Raw genomic sequence first — 18,859 nt, 5'->3', positions numbered from 1 at the left:
TCCAAAACTCTTTTAAATAGAAAAAATGGAGAATATCTCAATGTAAACCCCAATGCCAAGTGGAGAAAATGGAGAAAATCTCAAGGAAATTCGAATTTGCTGATAGGAGCTCCAAATGCCAAGTGTAAAATCAATTTTCCTCATGCCCATGTGCAAAAAATAGAAGTGCCTACTGTAGATGGCATGTGTGGAGTGTGGAAGGTGAGATGGGAGCCATATTCCATGAATTTCTCAACCCAAAAGCCAAGGGAATGACACCTCTGCAAATCCATCAACAAACTGTTCTCAAAATCCTGTGCGTATATTCCCAAAAGATTGATGTGCGTTGATTCTTCCTTCTTGAGCTGCGTACAAGTGTGGAGTGGGTAGACTATAGTGGGGACAATGTTTCAAAAAAATCTCAAGTCAAATATTCGATACAATCTTCACAATGCATTGATCTCCCAAGTGAAAGTCGACTTGCAAATATGCAATTCGTGCCCCAAATCTGGCCCACATTTTTAATTTCACCATGTGCAAATTTCCTTGTGCCATGTGGGTGCTCACTCGATCTCCAACCTGTCATTTAACTTGACTTTGACTTGGGTTTTAATTTCCAAGTCATTTCCACACTATTTTGGCATGTGGGGATTTTATTTTATTTTATTTTATTTTTGGGTTGTTTATTTCTCATTTTCCCACCTAATTTAGAAAAAAAAAGTGGGTTTTTTGGGGGTAAAAGTGATTTTTCACCCCTCAAAGTGTGTCTTAGTAGAAAGTTGATGAGGAGAGGTGTAATTTTGAGCATGCACACCCCATACAACTTCTTTAGACAACACTTATTACAATTTACAATCAAAATTTATGTTCATTGCTAAATAAAAAAGAAAATTCTCTATTTCCTATTCCCATTCCCTTTCCTCCATTTTTTTTGCAGACTCAAAACTTCAAAGTTCAAATATCATGGTTATATGGCTTGGCATTTTCTTTTTCTTGTTTCCTTTTTTGGTTATTATGGTGTTGGAGAGTAGAAGAAGGAGGGTTGATCATGATGAAGAAGAGGATGAAGAAGTGGGTCATAGTGGATTTGATGAAAACCTCGGAGAGGAGTACCTTGGTGAGGAGGAAGAGAATGAACATGATGAGGCCCAAAGAACTAAACAAGACCAAACCCCAATGTGGAAATATGTTTCTAGGCTTGAAGGATGGAAAGGGGGTGAAACCACTAAATTTGCATGCCCCCATTGCAGCAAAACTTACACACGTTCATACACCCGTGCTAGAAGGCACCTTTGTGGGAAAAGGCCATGGGATGAAGATAAACCAATAGGAATCAAAACTTGTGCAAGTGTGTCAGCAACAGATAGAGCCAAATACATAAGGGAAGAGGAGGAAGCCAAATACAAATCTAAAAAGTCAAAGGGTTTCTTTGAACATAGCTCACAATCACATGAACATGCACAAAGAATTCCTTCAACATCCTCCTATGGCAGTGGATATGGAGGCACAGGAACAAACATCTCTTTAAGGCGTAGAACCATATTAGATTTCCTTGACGAAGGGTGTAGGAATGATATGGATTAAAAAATTTACAGGTTTCTCTATGCATGTGGGATACCATTCAATGTTCTTCGCTCACCTTATTGGCATGAAATGGTTTGTGCCATAAATGATGCCCCTAAAGGATACAAGAGCCCTGGGTATGACAAGGCTAGAACTGTTGGACTTGATCATGAAAAAGCAAAAATATCACATTCTTTGAGTAGAATGACAAATTCTTGCACTGACCATGGGGTGTCCATTGCATCTGATGGATGGACAAATGTAAAAGCCAAGCCATTGATAAGTGTTCTTGCTGTATCTATTAGTGGTGCCATCTTTCTTTCATCATATGATTACTCAGAGAAGTTCAAGACCAACATTAACATTGCAAAACCATTACTTGAAACAATTGGACGTATTGGGCCATATAATGTCATCCAAGTCGTCATTGATAATGCTGCTAATTGTAAGGCAGTGGGAGCAATTATTGAGGATAAATACCCCAACATATTTTGGTCTGGGTGTTTGGTTCACACAATGAACCTTTTGATGCATGATATTATTAAGAACAAAAACGAACAATACAAATGGATCGATGATTTGTACAAGAGAGACAAACAAATGATAAAATTTATTACAAATAATAACAATACCCATGGGCTTTTCCATAGTCACTCAAGTTTGGAGCTGTTGAAGATTGCGAAGACTAGATTTGCTAGCTATTAACTCACCTTCAAGTTCCTTTTGAAGGGAAGAGAGTCATTGGCTAGCATGGTATCAAGTCCATGCTAGCAGGTATTAAAGGACAGGGCTACAAATGCAGCTGACAAGCAAGGTTTTGAACAGGTGGAGGAGACCGCTCTTGATGGTCTGTTTTGGGCACGTGTGAGGCAAGTATTGAAATTCACCAAGCCCATTTATAACATGATTCGTTTTGTAGATACAGATAAACCAATGATTGGGGAGATGTATGAGCAGATGGATACCATGTTGGGGCAAATAAAAGATATTGTTCAGAAAGATGATCTCAACTTGTATACACTGATTCACAATTGTGTGTGTACACAGAGGAATAAAATTAATGTTCCACTACATGCCTTGGCGTATATCCTTATGCCAAAACACTGCTCTCCATCTTGGTTGGGCCAACCTACACCTGGGGGTGGGGTTAGGGTCAAACCCCATACAGATCCAAAGGTATTTACTGGATAAATGCAAGCATTAGACAAGTTGGTACTTGACAGGGAGGAGTGTGCTAATCTGCGTCTTGAATAACACAGATACATCAGTTGCACTGGTTTGTTTGGTTCTTTGCATGCAATGGAAGATAGAGACAGATTTGATGCTCTCACATGTTGGGAAGCACATATGGCGACATGGGAGTTTTGCCAAAATTGGCAAAAAAAGTTCTCTCACAGTTTGTAAATACTTTTTCTGCAAAGAGGTGTTGGAGCACCTACAACTTCATACATAATGTGAGAAGAAATAGACTCAATGAAAACTGGGCATAAAGCTTGGTTTATGTGCACTACAACTTTAGGTTGTTGAGTCATTATTGTGATCGGGCTTATGAGAATCCAACATATAAAATTTGGGACAACCACCTAGAGGACGATAATTTGAAGGATGGCACTATACATCTTGAAGAATTGGATGCAAAACTTATGAGAGATGAAGATGAAGCAACAACAACCATGCCACCCCCACCATCCAGTAGTAGTGCTAGTGCTCGAGTTCCAAGTATTGTTCCTTTGCTGTCGCTGCCTCCATGTACATCCTCATGTGGAGGGCATGTTCCTTCTGGTTCTGGTCGTGCGACTGTGTGAGAGGAGACTCCTAGAAGACCACCACGACCTGCTAAAAAATTAGACATTTCTCGTGGCAGCAAGAGGAAGCTGTAGATAATAGATTTACTTGTCTTTTCTAGTTTCTAGTAGTTTTAATAACTGTTGACTCTTTCATATTTATTATGATATTTTTTGTAAACAATATATGACAATTTAAGTTTGAAGTTTGAAGTTGGCAATTATAACTCATTGGTAATGAATTATGAATATGATGCTTTGTGAAAGTTGTTTCATTTCATTTCATTTCATGTTAGATATTCTTTGTTGTAATGGTTACACTTAGCTTACAAGTACAACTTTGGTGATCAATTATGATAAATGTTATATATTGAATTTTGAAAGCTTGAAACTTTAAGATTGATGAATCATGAGACTCAATATGTTGTATGTTACTAACTTGTGGACGTGGTTGATGAAGATTATAACTTCTAGATGATTGTTGTTATATGGTTCAATCTATGTTTTTTATGCCTTTTATATCTAATTCATCATTCTACATGCTTTTGTTGACATATATGCATCAAAATATAAAAAATATTATATTATATAAAAAATCGCTCCTGGAATTGCTCCCAAACCAGGAGCTTCTGAAAATGTTGCCTCTGCTCCCGCACCCGCTTCTTGTTTTCATTCCCGCTCCCAAATAATCTTGACTTCTGTATCTATGTTTTCATGATCCAAAGTCATTGGTAGTCAGGTATATAAACTTGAGAAGAGTGTCTATCTGGAAGACATGCAATATATGGTTTCTTATCAGCCTTATTCACTGACAAACCAAGTACTGCTGTTTCCACTTTCATAGCTTTTAGATCAGCCCTCGAGACTGTCACATAAGTGAACAGATCTGAGGATCAGTTATGTTCTGCAAACCATGCTACAATTGGCAGCTATAAATGCACATTGATGAGGTTTCTTTCATGCTGGATGTTAGGGACAGTATACACCTAGAAAGTACACCCTTTCTGCTGCTAGATATTTGGAATGTTAAAACAGTCCCGAATTATCAGGCTACCGTTGACACCTTGAAATCCTTGTGATCAACTCCATAAAACACAAGTGTTTAGTACTCAAAATGTTATGAACTGAATACTTGAAATATTATAGGAAACCTATTAAAATTGGTAACTAGGGCCAAACTCCATGTGGGTCACCTTATTTATGGCCGCTGATACTTTTCCTAGATTTCTCTCACCGAGAGGTGTAGGATTGATCTAAAGATCATCCGATTCCGACAAGTAATTATGGAGATATGAATTTATTTGTATTTACTTGACAAATTGTCGAGGTTGACTAGCAGCTAAATGTGTGGCACACATGCCCAGCAAAGCATATAAGTACAAGTGAGGTTGAGTCATTATCAACTCATCTCATCTCACATCTTCTCTCTCTCCTACGCATTAGAAGAGTCTCTCTCTCTCATACGTGTGGCTGAAGAAGGAAGACACTGATTTCTGGTTAGGGCAAGTGCTGACTTGGGTTGACCTAGCTGCAGGTGGGCAGATTGGATTGCGTTGACCAGCGTGGAGGCCTTCTTGACTGTGGTTTGGGTTGGACAGCCTCTCCTAGGCTGGCCGCAGTTCAGTTCAGCTCTTTTGACCGGGTTTGACCACTCCTTTGACTTGCATTGACTGTCAAGAAGCTGCTGCAGGTTTGACCAGATGTTGACTGCTGTTTGACTGAGTATTGTGGACTGTTTCGGGCTGCTGAAGTTGGTTGTTGAAGACCGAGTTCTTCAAGGTTGACTAGAAGTCAATCTGGGGCTGTTTTGACCAAGTTTGACTTTGCTGATTTAGGGTTTGCTGCTGCTGTTATAAAATTACAGAATTCTGAATTGTACTATTTCTCTCTGCTGAACTATTGAAGATTAAAGAAGAATTGATCAAAGGGTTTCCCTGCATTGGGGTTTGTCCCTGGCTAGCCGCCACAGCTTGTGTCTCTTGTCTTGGCTTGTTTCTTGTCAGTCGTTTAATGTACTATCTGCATTTTACTTTATGTTTATGTGATTGCTAAACAGTGGCTAATAAAAAGATTTGAAGTAAACTGCTGTAAGCATAGAACATACCATAATTTAACAAAACCAGAATTACATACCACAATGTAAGTGTGGAGCACAACTCCAAGATAGATAAGAGAGATAAGTTACACAATAACCTCTTAAATAATAGCAGAAACTCCTCCAAATACCCCAATACATTCATATATCCAAATCACATATCCTCAATAATGACTATATGATCTCTACATATACCTATTTACACATGTGGCCCTTTTATTATTAGGCTGACCTTATTACATATACATCTAACCAATACATGTTCATTTAACTCCATATTTGCCCACCCTTGGGTTCATATCATATACATTTAAACTCGTAAATGCCCCTTTGGGATCATATCAGAAACCTTCTGAGTGGACTGGGTTCCTATGTCTATTCCTGAGTGCAGACTACATATTTAGCAGTGGATCAAGCTCACCGTTTTGTATGTCAATTTTGGAGGTACATTCATCTCTGCAATACAGACCAATATGCATTGATACAGGGGATACAAGCCCAACCGCTGCCCCAAACTTATTACAACAAAATGTAAGTAGTGTTACAAGGAACTGCTTCTGCTTATGTTACAAAACACAATCTGGTCTGGCAAACATATCACTTATGCTCTTTTACTTCCATCCAGACCATTGATAAAGGTCGTTGCTTTGCTGTGCTATGATACCACAGGACGCTGGTAATGCTAATTTTTTTAAGTGTGGCTGTTGTCACATTTGAACTCAATCAATGGTAATCATCTTAGAGGCATTCTGTGTAGTTTAGCATGTCTAGGTTCCATGGCAACTTTAAACACCAGAATAGTGGAAAAGATCTATCAGCAAGCCAATGGATAATGTTGATGCAAATCTACCCCTGCAAGCTCAGCTTGTTACTTGCTGCTGATGTAAGGCATCGCCAAGGCTACATTTTCTCCTTTCACAACCCTCAAGGCAAGTCACAATGCCCAATCCATGGACACAATGCCCAAGGAACCTGTCAGAATGCCATAGGTAATAGTTCCTCAAAATCAGGAATATATGTGTCATGAAGCATCAATGGGAGGAGTTGAGCGCTTCTCAAGGATAGTACCAAAACTATGTCAAATTAATAAGCTCAAAACCATATGTTGCTTCATCAAAGCATTGAGTAATATGCTTGAAGTCCACAAGGAAAGACGGTGAGTGCTCTATGAAAGTCAGAATCTGTTGCATCACACATCATCGTAAGAGCATAATAGACATTTCAGATCCTAGGGTACACTTCCCAAAGAGTCATATCACATCATACAGTTACAATGTGATGATTAGGGCTCCACAAATACCATGATGCCAAATTAACTCATATGAAAGAAGGTGCAAGCATCATCATAAGCTGATCCATCTAGAAGATGTATGCAATGTGAATAATATGAATACATGGGCCATCATAGCATCAAAGAGCATGTCATCACTAGCCATATGAGTGTCAAGACTCAAGTGTAACTATGAAGAAGGAACTAGGTACTACTATGAGCCACTGAATCAATCCATAATATCCTGTGGAACACCACAACCATCAACATGCTTTGTGGTGTGCTGTGTGTAGTTGAAAACAAATTATTATTTTTTTAATGGTTTTTAGATGATACAGTTTGAAGGTTTAATTCTTTTGGTACATGTTTGAATTTGCTAAGGCCTTGTGAACACAGTTGTTAGCAATGATATTTAGCTGTATTTTTCCTTCATAAAAAACTTGTTCATGACACAAATATATTTTCTGCAGGTCAAAGATGCATATTGAAAATGGACCATCATTGTGTCTGGGTTGTCAATTGTGTTGGGGCACGCAATTATAAGTTCTTTCTCCTTTTCTTGGTATTCCCTTTTGCTTCTATTGTTTCAGTTATCATCCATAACAGAATCTTTTGCTGTCCACTGAAAATTTCTTTTTAATAAAGCATTTGTTGGTGATTCAACACTTTGATATCTTCTTTCTGTTTGCCTGAATGGACAATCTTTCAACATCGACTGACAATTTCCGTTGAATAAAGTATTTGTTAGTGATTCGACACTCTGATAACTTCATTCTGTTATCCTGAATAGGTTTATCACATGACCAGATTTTTTACAACTATATTTGTTTTTCCTTTGATCCAGATTTAAAAAGTATCAATGAACTGCAGTTACCAGTTGCATTTCAAACTGTGTTGCTTAAATGACAAGTTCATGACTAAAGATTGTGTGAAAGAACTGTAGATGGCTTATATTCATTGATATCAAGCTGGACAAATCACCTAAATTTGTCAATTTTTTTATATATTGCACTGGTCCTTCTTTGACAGGTCAGAAGTAAGGCCTAGTCCACTTTTCTTGGGGTGGACTGATTGGGTTTTTTAAGGGTTCATGCACATAGAAGACAAACATAGAGGTAGACTGAAGATAACCGATCACATTTATTTATTGATGCTGTGGTAGATTCATCTCTCTCACACATATATAAAATGTCACATTATTTATTTATAGGACCTGTTGTTGCACAAAGTGTCTAGGCACCGCGACAACGCTCAGAGTAAGGGTTATCACTCTAATCCTTACTCACTCCGTTTAGACTCTCTCCTAGACAAGTCAAGGGGGGGTAGTCTCTACGGTGAATGGATGAGGATAGCCTGTGGAACACAGACTCTAAGAGATTTTAAGGATTAACAATTTGATGAGTTTAGAATAAGTCTCGGTCAATTGAGATAGATAGACACAATTACAAGATAAAAATGACTATAGACCAGTGCCTTTAATTTGAAGTAACCAAAGACTAAATAAATGACATGTCACCCAGAGCAATTTATAATGTGGCAAAGCGACGATCATGAACAATTAAATGTAAGATGCTCAAAACTTTAGCATGCAGGATAATCTAGCAAAATTTATTTTTCTCCAGTCAATATGATTTTTAAACATTTATCGCACCTTGACAATAGAGAAATCACAAAAATGCATTTAATCACCAAACAACACCAAGGAACTTTAAATTAGAATTTTAATTATTCCTTAGGCAGTAACTTTAATGTGATAAATGAAGAAGTAAAACAAATCAAAGGGTTAATAAATTAAAATTTTAATGGGCCATAGACTACATTAAAATATTTAATGTGAGAGCGCAAGTCCTTTAATTTATTTCATTTTAAAGTCACTATTTTCTTATAGATTTTTTAATGTTATTTTTCTTTTAAATTTTAGAAAGTTTTCATGTTTTTTGGATGATTTTTTAAAAGAAAATCAAATCATAAAAAAAGAAATGTAAATTAAAAAATAAAAAAAGAAAAACAATAACCAAAGAAATCGGATTTCAAGTGAAAATTTAAAAAAACTATACTAACCCTAAACTAACGCATACATAATACAAAAAAGAAAAGGTCGAATAATGAAATTGAAACTAACCCTAACGCTTTAGTTAAAACATAAAGCAAACCAAAAAAAATGAAATCGAATGAGAGAAATTTTTTGCAGGCTCGATGGCGGCAGCAAGGAGAGGAGGTCGAAGATGCAGCGAGCAGTGTTCGACGAAGGAGGAAGATGACTGTGAGCAACCGAAGGGAGGAGTGATTTGGATTTGTTGCAAGGACGACTAATGGCAGCAATGGTTAGAGCTCGAAGGAGCTTGATGGAGGATTTTCGAAGGGTTTTGCGGGTTTTGGAGAACTCACGCAACGAGGAGTCAAGGGAAGGAGGGATGCAGGCCAAAAGGGATGCGGGTAGCAGGTAGCCGCAGATTTGAAGGAGCTCATTGGGAAATGCGAGGAGGGAAGGAAAATGAATGGTAGCAGGGTTTAGGAAACCCTTTTTGTAGAAATATGGAGGCTGTGGGTAGTGTTGAGGAAGCTGCTTGAGAGGAGAAGAGCAGATAGAAAATGAGGGCCGCAGGCAGTAATAGAGGGCTGTGGGCCTTTCTTTAATTTTTTTTCGAATTTTTTGCAGCAAAAGTGCAAAAAACCCTAGGCAGCAAAAAAAATGATAGCCAAAGAACCCAAGAAAAATTTCAAGAAATCCCTAATTTATTAGAATATTCCTATTTAGTATCCTATTCCTATTTAGTATTTAATACTCATCTATTCTGTTATCTTTATTCTTTTAGGCAGTTTCTTAGCTGAAACTGATTGTTTCCATATTCTACATAGAAACTTGATGTTTCTATTATTGTAAATTCATTGTATTATTATTGAGCTTCTGCTTGCTCAAAATCAATTAATTCATTCGACATTCTTTTATGGTATCGGAGCTTGGTTAAGAGATTTCTTGAACAGTTATTCTCTCTGCATCCTAATCTCTTGAGTTCTTTCTTTCATTCCTTTCTAAGGTCGAGCCGTCTGTGAGCCAGGTAGCCTTAACTGAGTCTTAGCCTCGGCTTTGCTCACTGTGATAAAAGCTTACAGTCGTCTATCTCGATACAGAAATGGATTCTGTTCCTGCATTATTATTTTTTTCCGAGGAATTAACTTTGTGGCGGTGATCGTTTCGTGGGCGCGGGATTCGTTTTCTGGCTGGCCAGTTTGCATCACAACCCGGTAACTATAAGATCGGGTGCTCGCACCTTCCGTATCTGAAAGAATACCTATATTATCTTGCTCGCGATAAGTTTGTTGCCAAAGCTCTTTGATGATCTTGTTTATTGCATCATTCCGACGACTTTCCGGAATCAATTGCACGATCAGAAATCCCAGGAGCTGGATCGTGGTGTTATGGGCAGCAGTCTATTTGTCGTTTGAAGCCTTGTGTCGCTGGGTTGGGGGGCTGTTTGCCTCTCAGTGACGTGCTCCAGACACCGGTCTCATCATGGTCCTCGTCTTTTCTATTGGTCAATCGTATGCAAAGAAGTCTGCACGAAAGCGGAACAGGAAGGAATAGAAAGCTAAATCGAAAGGCCGAGACGTGAAACTTTGACGGCATTCTCGGTTTATCAAAACGATGGCTCACGTATTTTCAGTCTACGTATTTTCAACTTTAATTTTATGCGGATGCATGCGACCTCTTGTCATGGAAAATCTCGACAGAACTTTCAAAGGATCCGAAAATAGATCCCCTCCGCAGATCTGAATTATTAATTCTTCTTCGTCGGATATTTTTGCTATATAAATCCTCATACGAATGTCCAAGCTTTATATGTATGTGTTGAGAAATGTGCCGACTTATAACAGCTGAAGCCGACATATCTGTGGACTGATACAGATCTGAAGCATGGTGTTGACACTTGCACATATTCTTTTCTAGAACAGAGTGTGGAGAATTCAAGCCTGAGACAACGTTTTTTGTGAAAAATTCAGCCTGAGACAACGTTTTTTTTGTGAAAAAAGGGTACAGCTACAGCAGTGGAACCTGCTCTATTGCTACCTTTTCTAGACTGTGGAGATATATTTTTGCTAGACTTCTGTATTGTCTTTTGGAAAATGGCCACCTCACCAATCTGATGTTAGAAGGAAATCAACGCTTTAATGGCAGCAACTATAACATTTGGAAACAAAGAATGTTGACCATTTTTGAATACAGGCGTCTTGATCAGCTCATTTTGGGCAAAGAGCTTCGTCCCGGTACAGCTGGTACCGATCAAGATAAATTTGATGATCGAAATCGAGAGGCTGTTATGCTTCTCAAGCTCTCTGTCGCTGATGATCAGTTACCACAGATTCCTTCTGGCAAGACAGCTGCCGAAATCTGGCAACAGTTGAAAGAACTGCACGAGACATCTGACAAAAGCAGAGCCTTTTTTCTCAAAAATCAGTTGTTCTCCATCATGATGGACGAACATATGTCTTTACAGGAACATCTCAACAAAATTAAAGACATTCGAGATCAGCTCGAAGCCATTGGTCGGACCATGGAAGAAGAAGATATGGTAGTCATTACTTTGAAAAGTCTACCGAAATCTTATGAACACTTCATAGAAACACTCAACATTACCACCACAAATGTTGATCTGAAGTTTCCAGAGTTATGTACCAAACTTCTGCAGCAGGATCGGTGGAAACAACAGTTTGGTAGTGGTGCTTCATCAGTGTCCTCGGAAAATGCATTTGCTGCAAAATATCAGTCCTCTCAGTCCTTTCAGCAGAAAGGCTCTTCTCAGCCTTTTGATCCTGCTAGGAAGAAAAGTGTGCAGTGTAATTACTGTCACAGGTTCGGTCACATGAAGAAAGATTGCCGACAGAGGATTGCTTCTGAACAGAAGAAACAGGGAGGGCCACATCAGACAGCAAATGTTGCAGAACATTCCGAGCAGACAAACTCTGCCTTTTACGCCTTTATGGCTAAAAGGTCTTCAGATCATGTTCCTTCCTTTGCATGGTACATTGATTCTGGTGCATCACGCCATTTCTCTCACATGCGTGATTGGTTTATTGACTTCTCACCTTTCAGTGATTCCGTGGTATTTGGCGGAGGTGAAAAGTACACAGTAGCTGGTAGAGGTACAGTTCAAATTCAGTCTGGTGGGCGCACACTCATATTTCTGAATGTATACTATGTTCCTGGTATGGAAATTAATTTGCTATCTGTCAGCCAGATTATGAGGAATTCTCCTCAGCTTGATGTTGTGTTCAGTGCACACAAGTGCTCCATTATTGACAGGGAGACTAGTCTAACAGTTGCTGTTGGCCTAGAGGACCATGGTCTATACAGGCTACTTGACACCGGTGACTCTCCAGAAGTGGCTCTAGCAGCACATGTCTCTCCCATCAGCACTCTATGGCATCAGCGATATGGGCATCTAAATATGCAGTATCTCTCTCAGCTCTCTCGGGAGGGACTTGTGTCAGGATTCCCTGATATTCAGACTCAGCAGTTGGGGGTATGCAGCGCCTGTCAAGCGGGAAAGCAACATCGGTCTTCATTCAAAGATGGAGAATCTTGGCGCGCATCTAAGGTACTTCAGTTACTTCATGCTGATATTTGTGGTCCTATGAATACAGCTTCTATCACTGCTTGCAAATATTTTTTACTTATTGTAGATGATTTCAGTAGAAAGATGTGGGCGTATTTTCTAAAAAATAAATCTGATGCTCTTAGTACCTTTCAGAAGTTTAAAACCTTGGTTGAAAAATAATCTTGTTGTAACATCATGACCCTTAGGACCGACAATGGGGGGGAATTTTGTTCCTCAGCTTTTGCCAACTTCTGTGATATTTATGGCATCAAACGTCAATTAACCACACCTTACACTCCTCAGCAAAACAGTGTTGTCGAGCGTCGCAACCGCACGGTTGTTGAAATGGCTCGTTCCATGTTACAACACAGGAGTGTTCCAAACAAATTCTAGGCTGAAGCAGTATTTACTGCTGTTTATCTTCTTAACCGATCACCTACTCAGGCTGTTAAAGGGAAGACTCCTGAAGAGGTTTGGTCTGGCCGTAAGCCTAAGATCAGTCACCTCAAAGTATTTGGCTCAGTTGCATATGTTTGGATTCCACCTGCTAAGCGCTCTAAGTTGGATTCCAAAAGCCAGAAACTCATGATGACAGGTTACAGTGATCATCACAAGGCCTAGAGGCTGATAGATATAGCCACCGGTCGTCTTAGCTTCAGTCGGGATGTAGTATTTGATGAAGACAGAGGATTTTTTCAGTCTTCTTCTTCTAAGCAATGTTCTGAGGATCAGCCTCACAGTGTTCTTCTTCCGGTCGGTCCACCTGATGGGAGGGATGATGTAGCATCAGTATTTGATAACACTCTATCTGAGCTTCCTCCAGAAAATAACCCTCCTCTTGCTGCTCCTATTGATCTTGAGTCTTCTTCATCTCCTCCTGATATTGGTTCCTCTACTCTTCGGCCCAAATGGTGGGCTAAAACCATTGGTGATCTCCGGGATGATGAGCTTCTTGAAGGTAGAACTTCTAGACATAAGAATAAACAACAGTCTACAGTCAATTTTGCTCTTATGGCTAACCTTCACAGTATTTTTGAGCCTCAAACCTATTCAGAGGCTAAGGGTACATCTGAGTGGGAACAGGCTATGGAAGCCGAATTTCAGAGTCTTCAGAAGAATCACACATGGACACTTTCTGATCTTCCTGCAGAAAAGAAACCCATAAGCTACAAATGGGTGTATAAAGTGAAATACAAAGCTGATGGCACCCTAGACAAGTATAAAGCTCGTCTTGTGGCTCGAGGGTTCTCACAGAAGGAAGGCATTGACTATGAAGAGACTTTTGCTCCTACAGCCAAGATGAGTACCATAAGGCTTGTCCTTGCTCTCGCAGCGCAGTTCAATTGGAAAGTTCATCAGATGGATGTAAAGAGTGCTTTCCTAAATGGTGATCTCCAAGAAGAAGTCTACATGACGCAGCCTCCAGGATTCAAGGTTGCTGGTCAAGAACAGAAAGTGTGTCGATTAGCTAAAGCAATCTATGGATTGAAGCAAGCTCCTCGGGCTTGGTACATGAAATTTGATCAGTATCTGACAGATCAGGGTTTTCAGAGGAGTCCATCTGATGCAAACCTGTATATCAAGCATACTGGTGATGATATCTTGCTTGTGGTTGTATATGTGGATGATCTTATCATTACTGGCAGCTCTGCACATTTGATCCATGGGATCAAACAAGATTTATGCAGAACTTTTGAGATGATAGACTTGGGACTTCTTCATTACTGTCTGGGGGTTGAAGTTTGGCAGACTGAAAATCATATCTCTCTCTCAGTCCAAGTATGCCAAAAATCTTGTGGACAGATTTAGAATGCAGGATTGCAAATTGGCCACGACTCCTATGGAACCAGGGCTCAAACTATCATCTCAGTCATCCTCTCCTCCTGTGGATGAAACTTTATTCAGGCAACTAGTGGGCAGTCTCATCTATCCTACTGCCACCAGACCTGACATCAGTTTTGCAGTAAGCTATATCTCCCGCTTTATGTCAGCACCTAAAGCTGATCATTGGATAGCAGCAAAGCGTGTGCTACGATATGTGCGTGGTACATCTGATTATGGCCTCCTATATACTCGCAGTTCCAATCCTATACTCAGTGGTTACACTGATTCTGACTGGGCCGGTTCGGTTGATGACCGTAAATCTACAGCTGGGTATGTGTTTAGTCTAGGATCAGGTGCTGTTACTTGGACTAGTAAGAAGCAACAGGCAGTGGCTCTCTCCTCAACAGAAGCAGAGTATCGGGGAGCAGTTAAGGCATCCTGTGAGGCTGTTTGGCTTCGACGTATGCTTGCAGATATGCATGTTTCCTAGACAGGGCCTACGTCTTTGTTTTGTGATAATCAGGGGGTGCTCAAACTTGCCAAAAATCCAGTCTTTCATGAAAGAACAAAGCATGTGGAAACTCACTGCCACTACATTCGCCAGCTTGTTGAAGACGGCTCAGTTCAGTTGCAATATGTTCCCACAACAGAGCAGCCTGCCGACATCTTCACCAAGCCTCTTGGTCCTGATAAATTTGTAAAATTCAGAAGATCTATTGGTGTTGTAAATAGATTGAGTATTAAGGGAGGGTATTAGAATATTCCTATTTAGTATCCTATTCCTATTTAGTATTTAATACTCATCTATTCTGTTATCTTTATTCTTTTAGGCAGTTTCTAAGCTGAAACTGATTGTTTCCATATTCTACATAGAAACTTGATGTTTCTATTATTGTAAATTCATTATATTATTATTGAGCTTCTGCTTGCTCAAAATCAATTAATTCATTCGACATTCTTTTATAATTTAGTTGATATATTCTGGTTTAGATTTATTAGTGAAACCCTTGTAAACTTATTTTCAAATTTAAAAAATTTAAAACCCTTGGACCGAAAAAAAAGGCTGGATAATATCTCTACAAAAATGATTTTGAGGCCAGATCTTACCCTCCAGGGCCTAGATCTGGCTTCAAATCAAACTTCACCTTCGGATCTGCAACCTGTACCTGAAAACAAAAACACCCGGAACCCAGATATACCAAAAATAAATAAAACCTCAAAAACCCAAGTCAGAAAACCCAATTTTTTTTTATAGATCTATGCACAGGAATGGCAGATCTATCAGATCTGAGGAGTGTGAGTCCAACAACGCTCCCAAATCTGATAATCTAAGGCTCTCAACAGCGAGATTTATGAATTTCGTACTTAAAAATTAAAATTTTTAAATTTTAAGGGAGGTGCTTAGCTTGAAGCCCTCCATGCATCACTAATAAAAATCTTATGATAAACTCAGGATTAAATTTAGTTGGGCTCTTAAGAAAAAACTGATCGGTAATTGGATGGTCCAACTGAAAACTTCCCCTAACGCTCGAGGATCTAAAAGTCAAGACTTTCTTGCAAAATTCAATTCAGCCATCAAAATAGAGCGAGAAAATAATAATAAAATTCAGATAAATAGAGATACCTGCTATTACATTCAAAATTTAAATTATCATTTAAACCCCAGCGGCTGAGCAAGATACCTGTATTCAAACCACTCTTTCAGAAGCTATCATCAATGGCTAAAAAAAATTTACGCATGAAAACGACACATCTTACAGTATTTCCATGAAGAGTAACACCAACGAAAATTAACCCCAAAGTCTTTCTTTATTATTCAGAAAAGAATTACACAAAAGCTTTTTGCTTAGCACATGACTCAAAGATTGGATGGATCAATTCACAAATGACTTCCTATTTAAAGATAAATACTCCAACGGCTAGCTCGAGTGATTCTCGTCAAAACAATCTCGACCATTGATAAGGATTAAAATTTCTTTTAATCTCATTCGTTGAAATATTAAATTCTTGAGGAAATTGGAATTTTTCAATTAAATGCATTTTAATTAACTCAAAAATAAAAATTTTGAGTTAATTTCCTCAAAAATTTGACTTTGATTTAACCCTTAGGGACCAAAGGCTTAAAATTTAGCAAAATAATTAATTTACCTTAGTCCTGGGACCTTTTAAACCCCAGGGACCAAAGGCTTAAAATTTAGCAAAATAATTAATTTACCTTAGTCCCGGGACCTTTTAAAATTTGATTTTTAAGGACCGACGAATTTTGCTTTCGGAGAATTTAAATTTACCTAGGAGCTAGAATTAATTAAATTTCTGGCTTAGGATTTTAATTAATTTTTGGCTAGAACATTTAATTAATTAACCTATGAGGGGATATTTTTTTTCCAACCCTCAAGACACTTTACATCATGATTTTCATATTTTTTACATCATAAGGGGGAAAACCCATTTGTAATAGCCCCTCACAGACTACCCATTTCTGCGACACAAATATAATTCAGCAGACTAAGCAATTTGTAATAAAATAACCTAACCAAATAGTTAGGATTATTCCCAAATCACTTTTACATGGACTTGATCTATAACCTTAGGACTCGCTTAAGATCCCAATGACAAAATCCATTCCGGCTCTGGGGTAAGATTGAAGGAAAAATCTGCCGACCATTCGAGAATAGATCGGTGAGACAAAAAACCTCCTAGAATGTAGATCGTCGCTATAAAAGTAGGTTTACCCAGGCCATTACATACATGACTTGGATTTGTTGAGATTATTTACATCATATACAGGGTTTACATTATCACATCTTGGAAATCAGGTTGATGACGATAGCTGAACGACACAGACACATCGATCAGATGCTATCCCTTTTGCGAAAAAAGGGGGTGTACTGCTATGGGTCGTTGACACGTAGTGGTCAACATCTGGCTCTACTTGGGGACACGCTGCTGCATTGGAGGAATGTGAGAATCCAGAACCTTCATTCGCGCAACACACAATATAACATAAGTAGCGTCCATCCAAAAGTCATCATATAACGTTAAGCACAAGAAAGATATAAGCTCTTCATTTCTTAACTATCCTAATGACATGAAAAACATCTACCTACAAAAATAAAACACTGAAAAAAGGTGTAGGGTTAGGAATACAATACAAAGGATGCCCATGGCATCAGATGTGTTCAATGTAGTGCATGCTAAGCATTTGCTTGCTTTCAGGCAAATCTATAGGTTGCTTTTCATATGTGCCATTTTCAATTGTGCATATGGTGGGACTCTTCTCTGAAAATTAAGCCGTTTGGATCAATTTTTTGCAGAATTTACCTGAAAACCATGAAACTTATCCAAATTATTTAGAAAGTGAATAACACGTGTTTCATTATCAAAAGTTTGCCCATGTTCAGATTTATCCGGGATAGAAGGTTTAAAAATGATATCTGTCCTAGTTTTATCTTCAATTAATTTATCAAACAACTGCATGGTGGAAGCAACAACAGCTAACTCGTCAGCTGAGCAATTTTTCTCTCTTGGGATAGCTTCAAGATTGATGGCATCAAAATACTCCATGGTATCCCACACAACATTTCTATAATTTCTTAATCTTTGCTTCTTACATGCAAATTTATTTTTATTTGCATGATAACTAAGTTTGAATCACCCTTGATACTGACAATTTAACTTTCAAAGCTTTTTCCAATTCAATGCCCAACAACAAGGCTTCATATTCAGCGACATTGTTGGTCGCTTCAAATTCTAACCGATTGGCAAATTTGAAAATATGACCAAGGGGAGATTTTAGGACAATTCTCGCACCTTTACCATGCCTAGATGCTGCACCATCAAAGTATAAATGCCAAACCTTATCTTTTAAATCACCCTCTTTTTTATCAACCTTGACCTCTATGAGAATGATCGAATTAGACAAAATAACATGATTCCTAGGGTTAGGTTGCTCACATATTATCTCATTATGGGGACTTTTAGGATCTTCGACATGGAATCTCCTTTCGGGCTCTCTGTTTAATTTAAGAAATCCTTGACCATTAGGGGAAGGAATCGTAGCATATGACCAATTCATTTGAATGCTTCCTCCTAAATCAGAGGCCCATTTCCTAGACAAAAGCATACCCCAAGCATCAGGCACGTCAACCACAACTATGTCCATGACAATCATGATATCAAGGTAGACAGATAGATGGACTTGTAAGTCCTTAATCAACCCATGAACTTCAATTTTCTTCGAATCCATGGCACATATGTTATAGTAAGGCCTAGATATCCTTAAGTTAAGCTGCTCCATGACTCTCTTAGTCATCACACAAGCGGAAGCACCAAAGTCAAGCATGCAGTTATATAACTGATAATTATTAACAAGCAAAGTAATGAAAAACGAAGAATGCCCTTTGTTATTGGATTCCATATTTGGAAATACACGGGAGCATCCTGGTAGAAAGCCTCATGAGTTTCCTCTTGAGTTGCATTCACCTGGGTACTGCCAATAGCATTCTAGAACTTGGCCTTTTGGGAGGGGATCTTCACTATTTTAGTGACATGAACCAAAACTTTAGAATTATTAAACCAACCTCCTAAATCAATATTCATACCAGAAGCTGATCCTTGGTTAAAACTTCGAGAATTAACTTGATTATCATTTTGACTTCTTCTCTGATAGGTTAGCCTCTTGTCCTTAGCAATTTCAAGAACTCGCTTAGGAGGAGGCTCCTCACTAAAAAGTTTAACCAAGACATCA

The 18,859-nt window shown here is 38.6% G+C and overlaps 1 protein-coding gene across 3 annotated transcripts in view; it reads left to right on the top strand.

Moving 5' to 3' along the window:
* Positions 1-18,859, top strand: part of LOC149220687 (putative protein S-acyltransferase 14) — a 184,482-nt gene that overhangs the window by 95,521 nt on the left and 70,102 nt on the right. For all 3 annotated transcript variants that reach the window (XM_089384868.1, XM_089384869.1, XM_089384870.1), the window contains one exon: positions 7,162-7,253. In XM_089384868.1, the coding sequence (XP_089240994.1) occupies positions 7,162-7,253 (92 nt within the window). The remainder of the gene's footprint in view (positions 1-7,161; positions 7,254-18,859) is intronic.

This window comes from Pinus tabuliformis, chromosome Q, assembly GCF_031772625.1.
Source record: "Pinus tabuliformis cultivar Carrire ecotype Pingquan chromosome Q, CPIR1, whole genome shotgun sequence".
NCBI lineage: Eukaryota > Viridiplantae > Streptophyta > Pinopsida > Pinales > Pinaceae > Pinus > Pinus tabuliformis.
The sequence above is the reverse complement of the archived record's forward strand: the minus strand, read 5'-3'. Positions and strand labels throughout refer to the sequence as shown.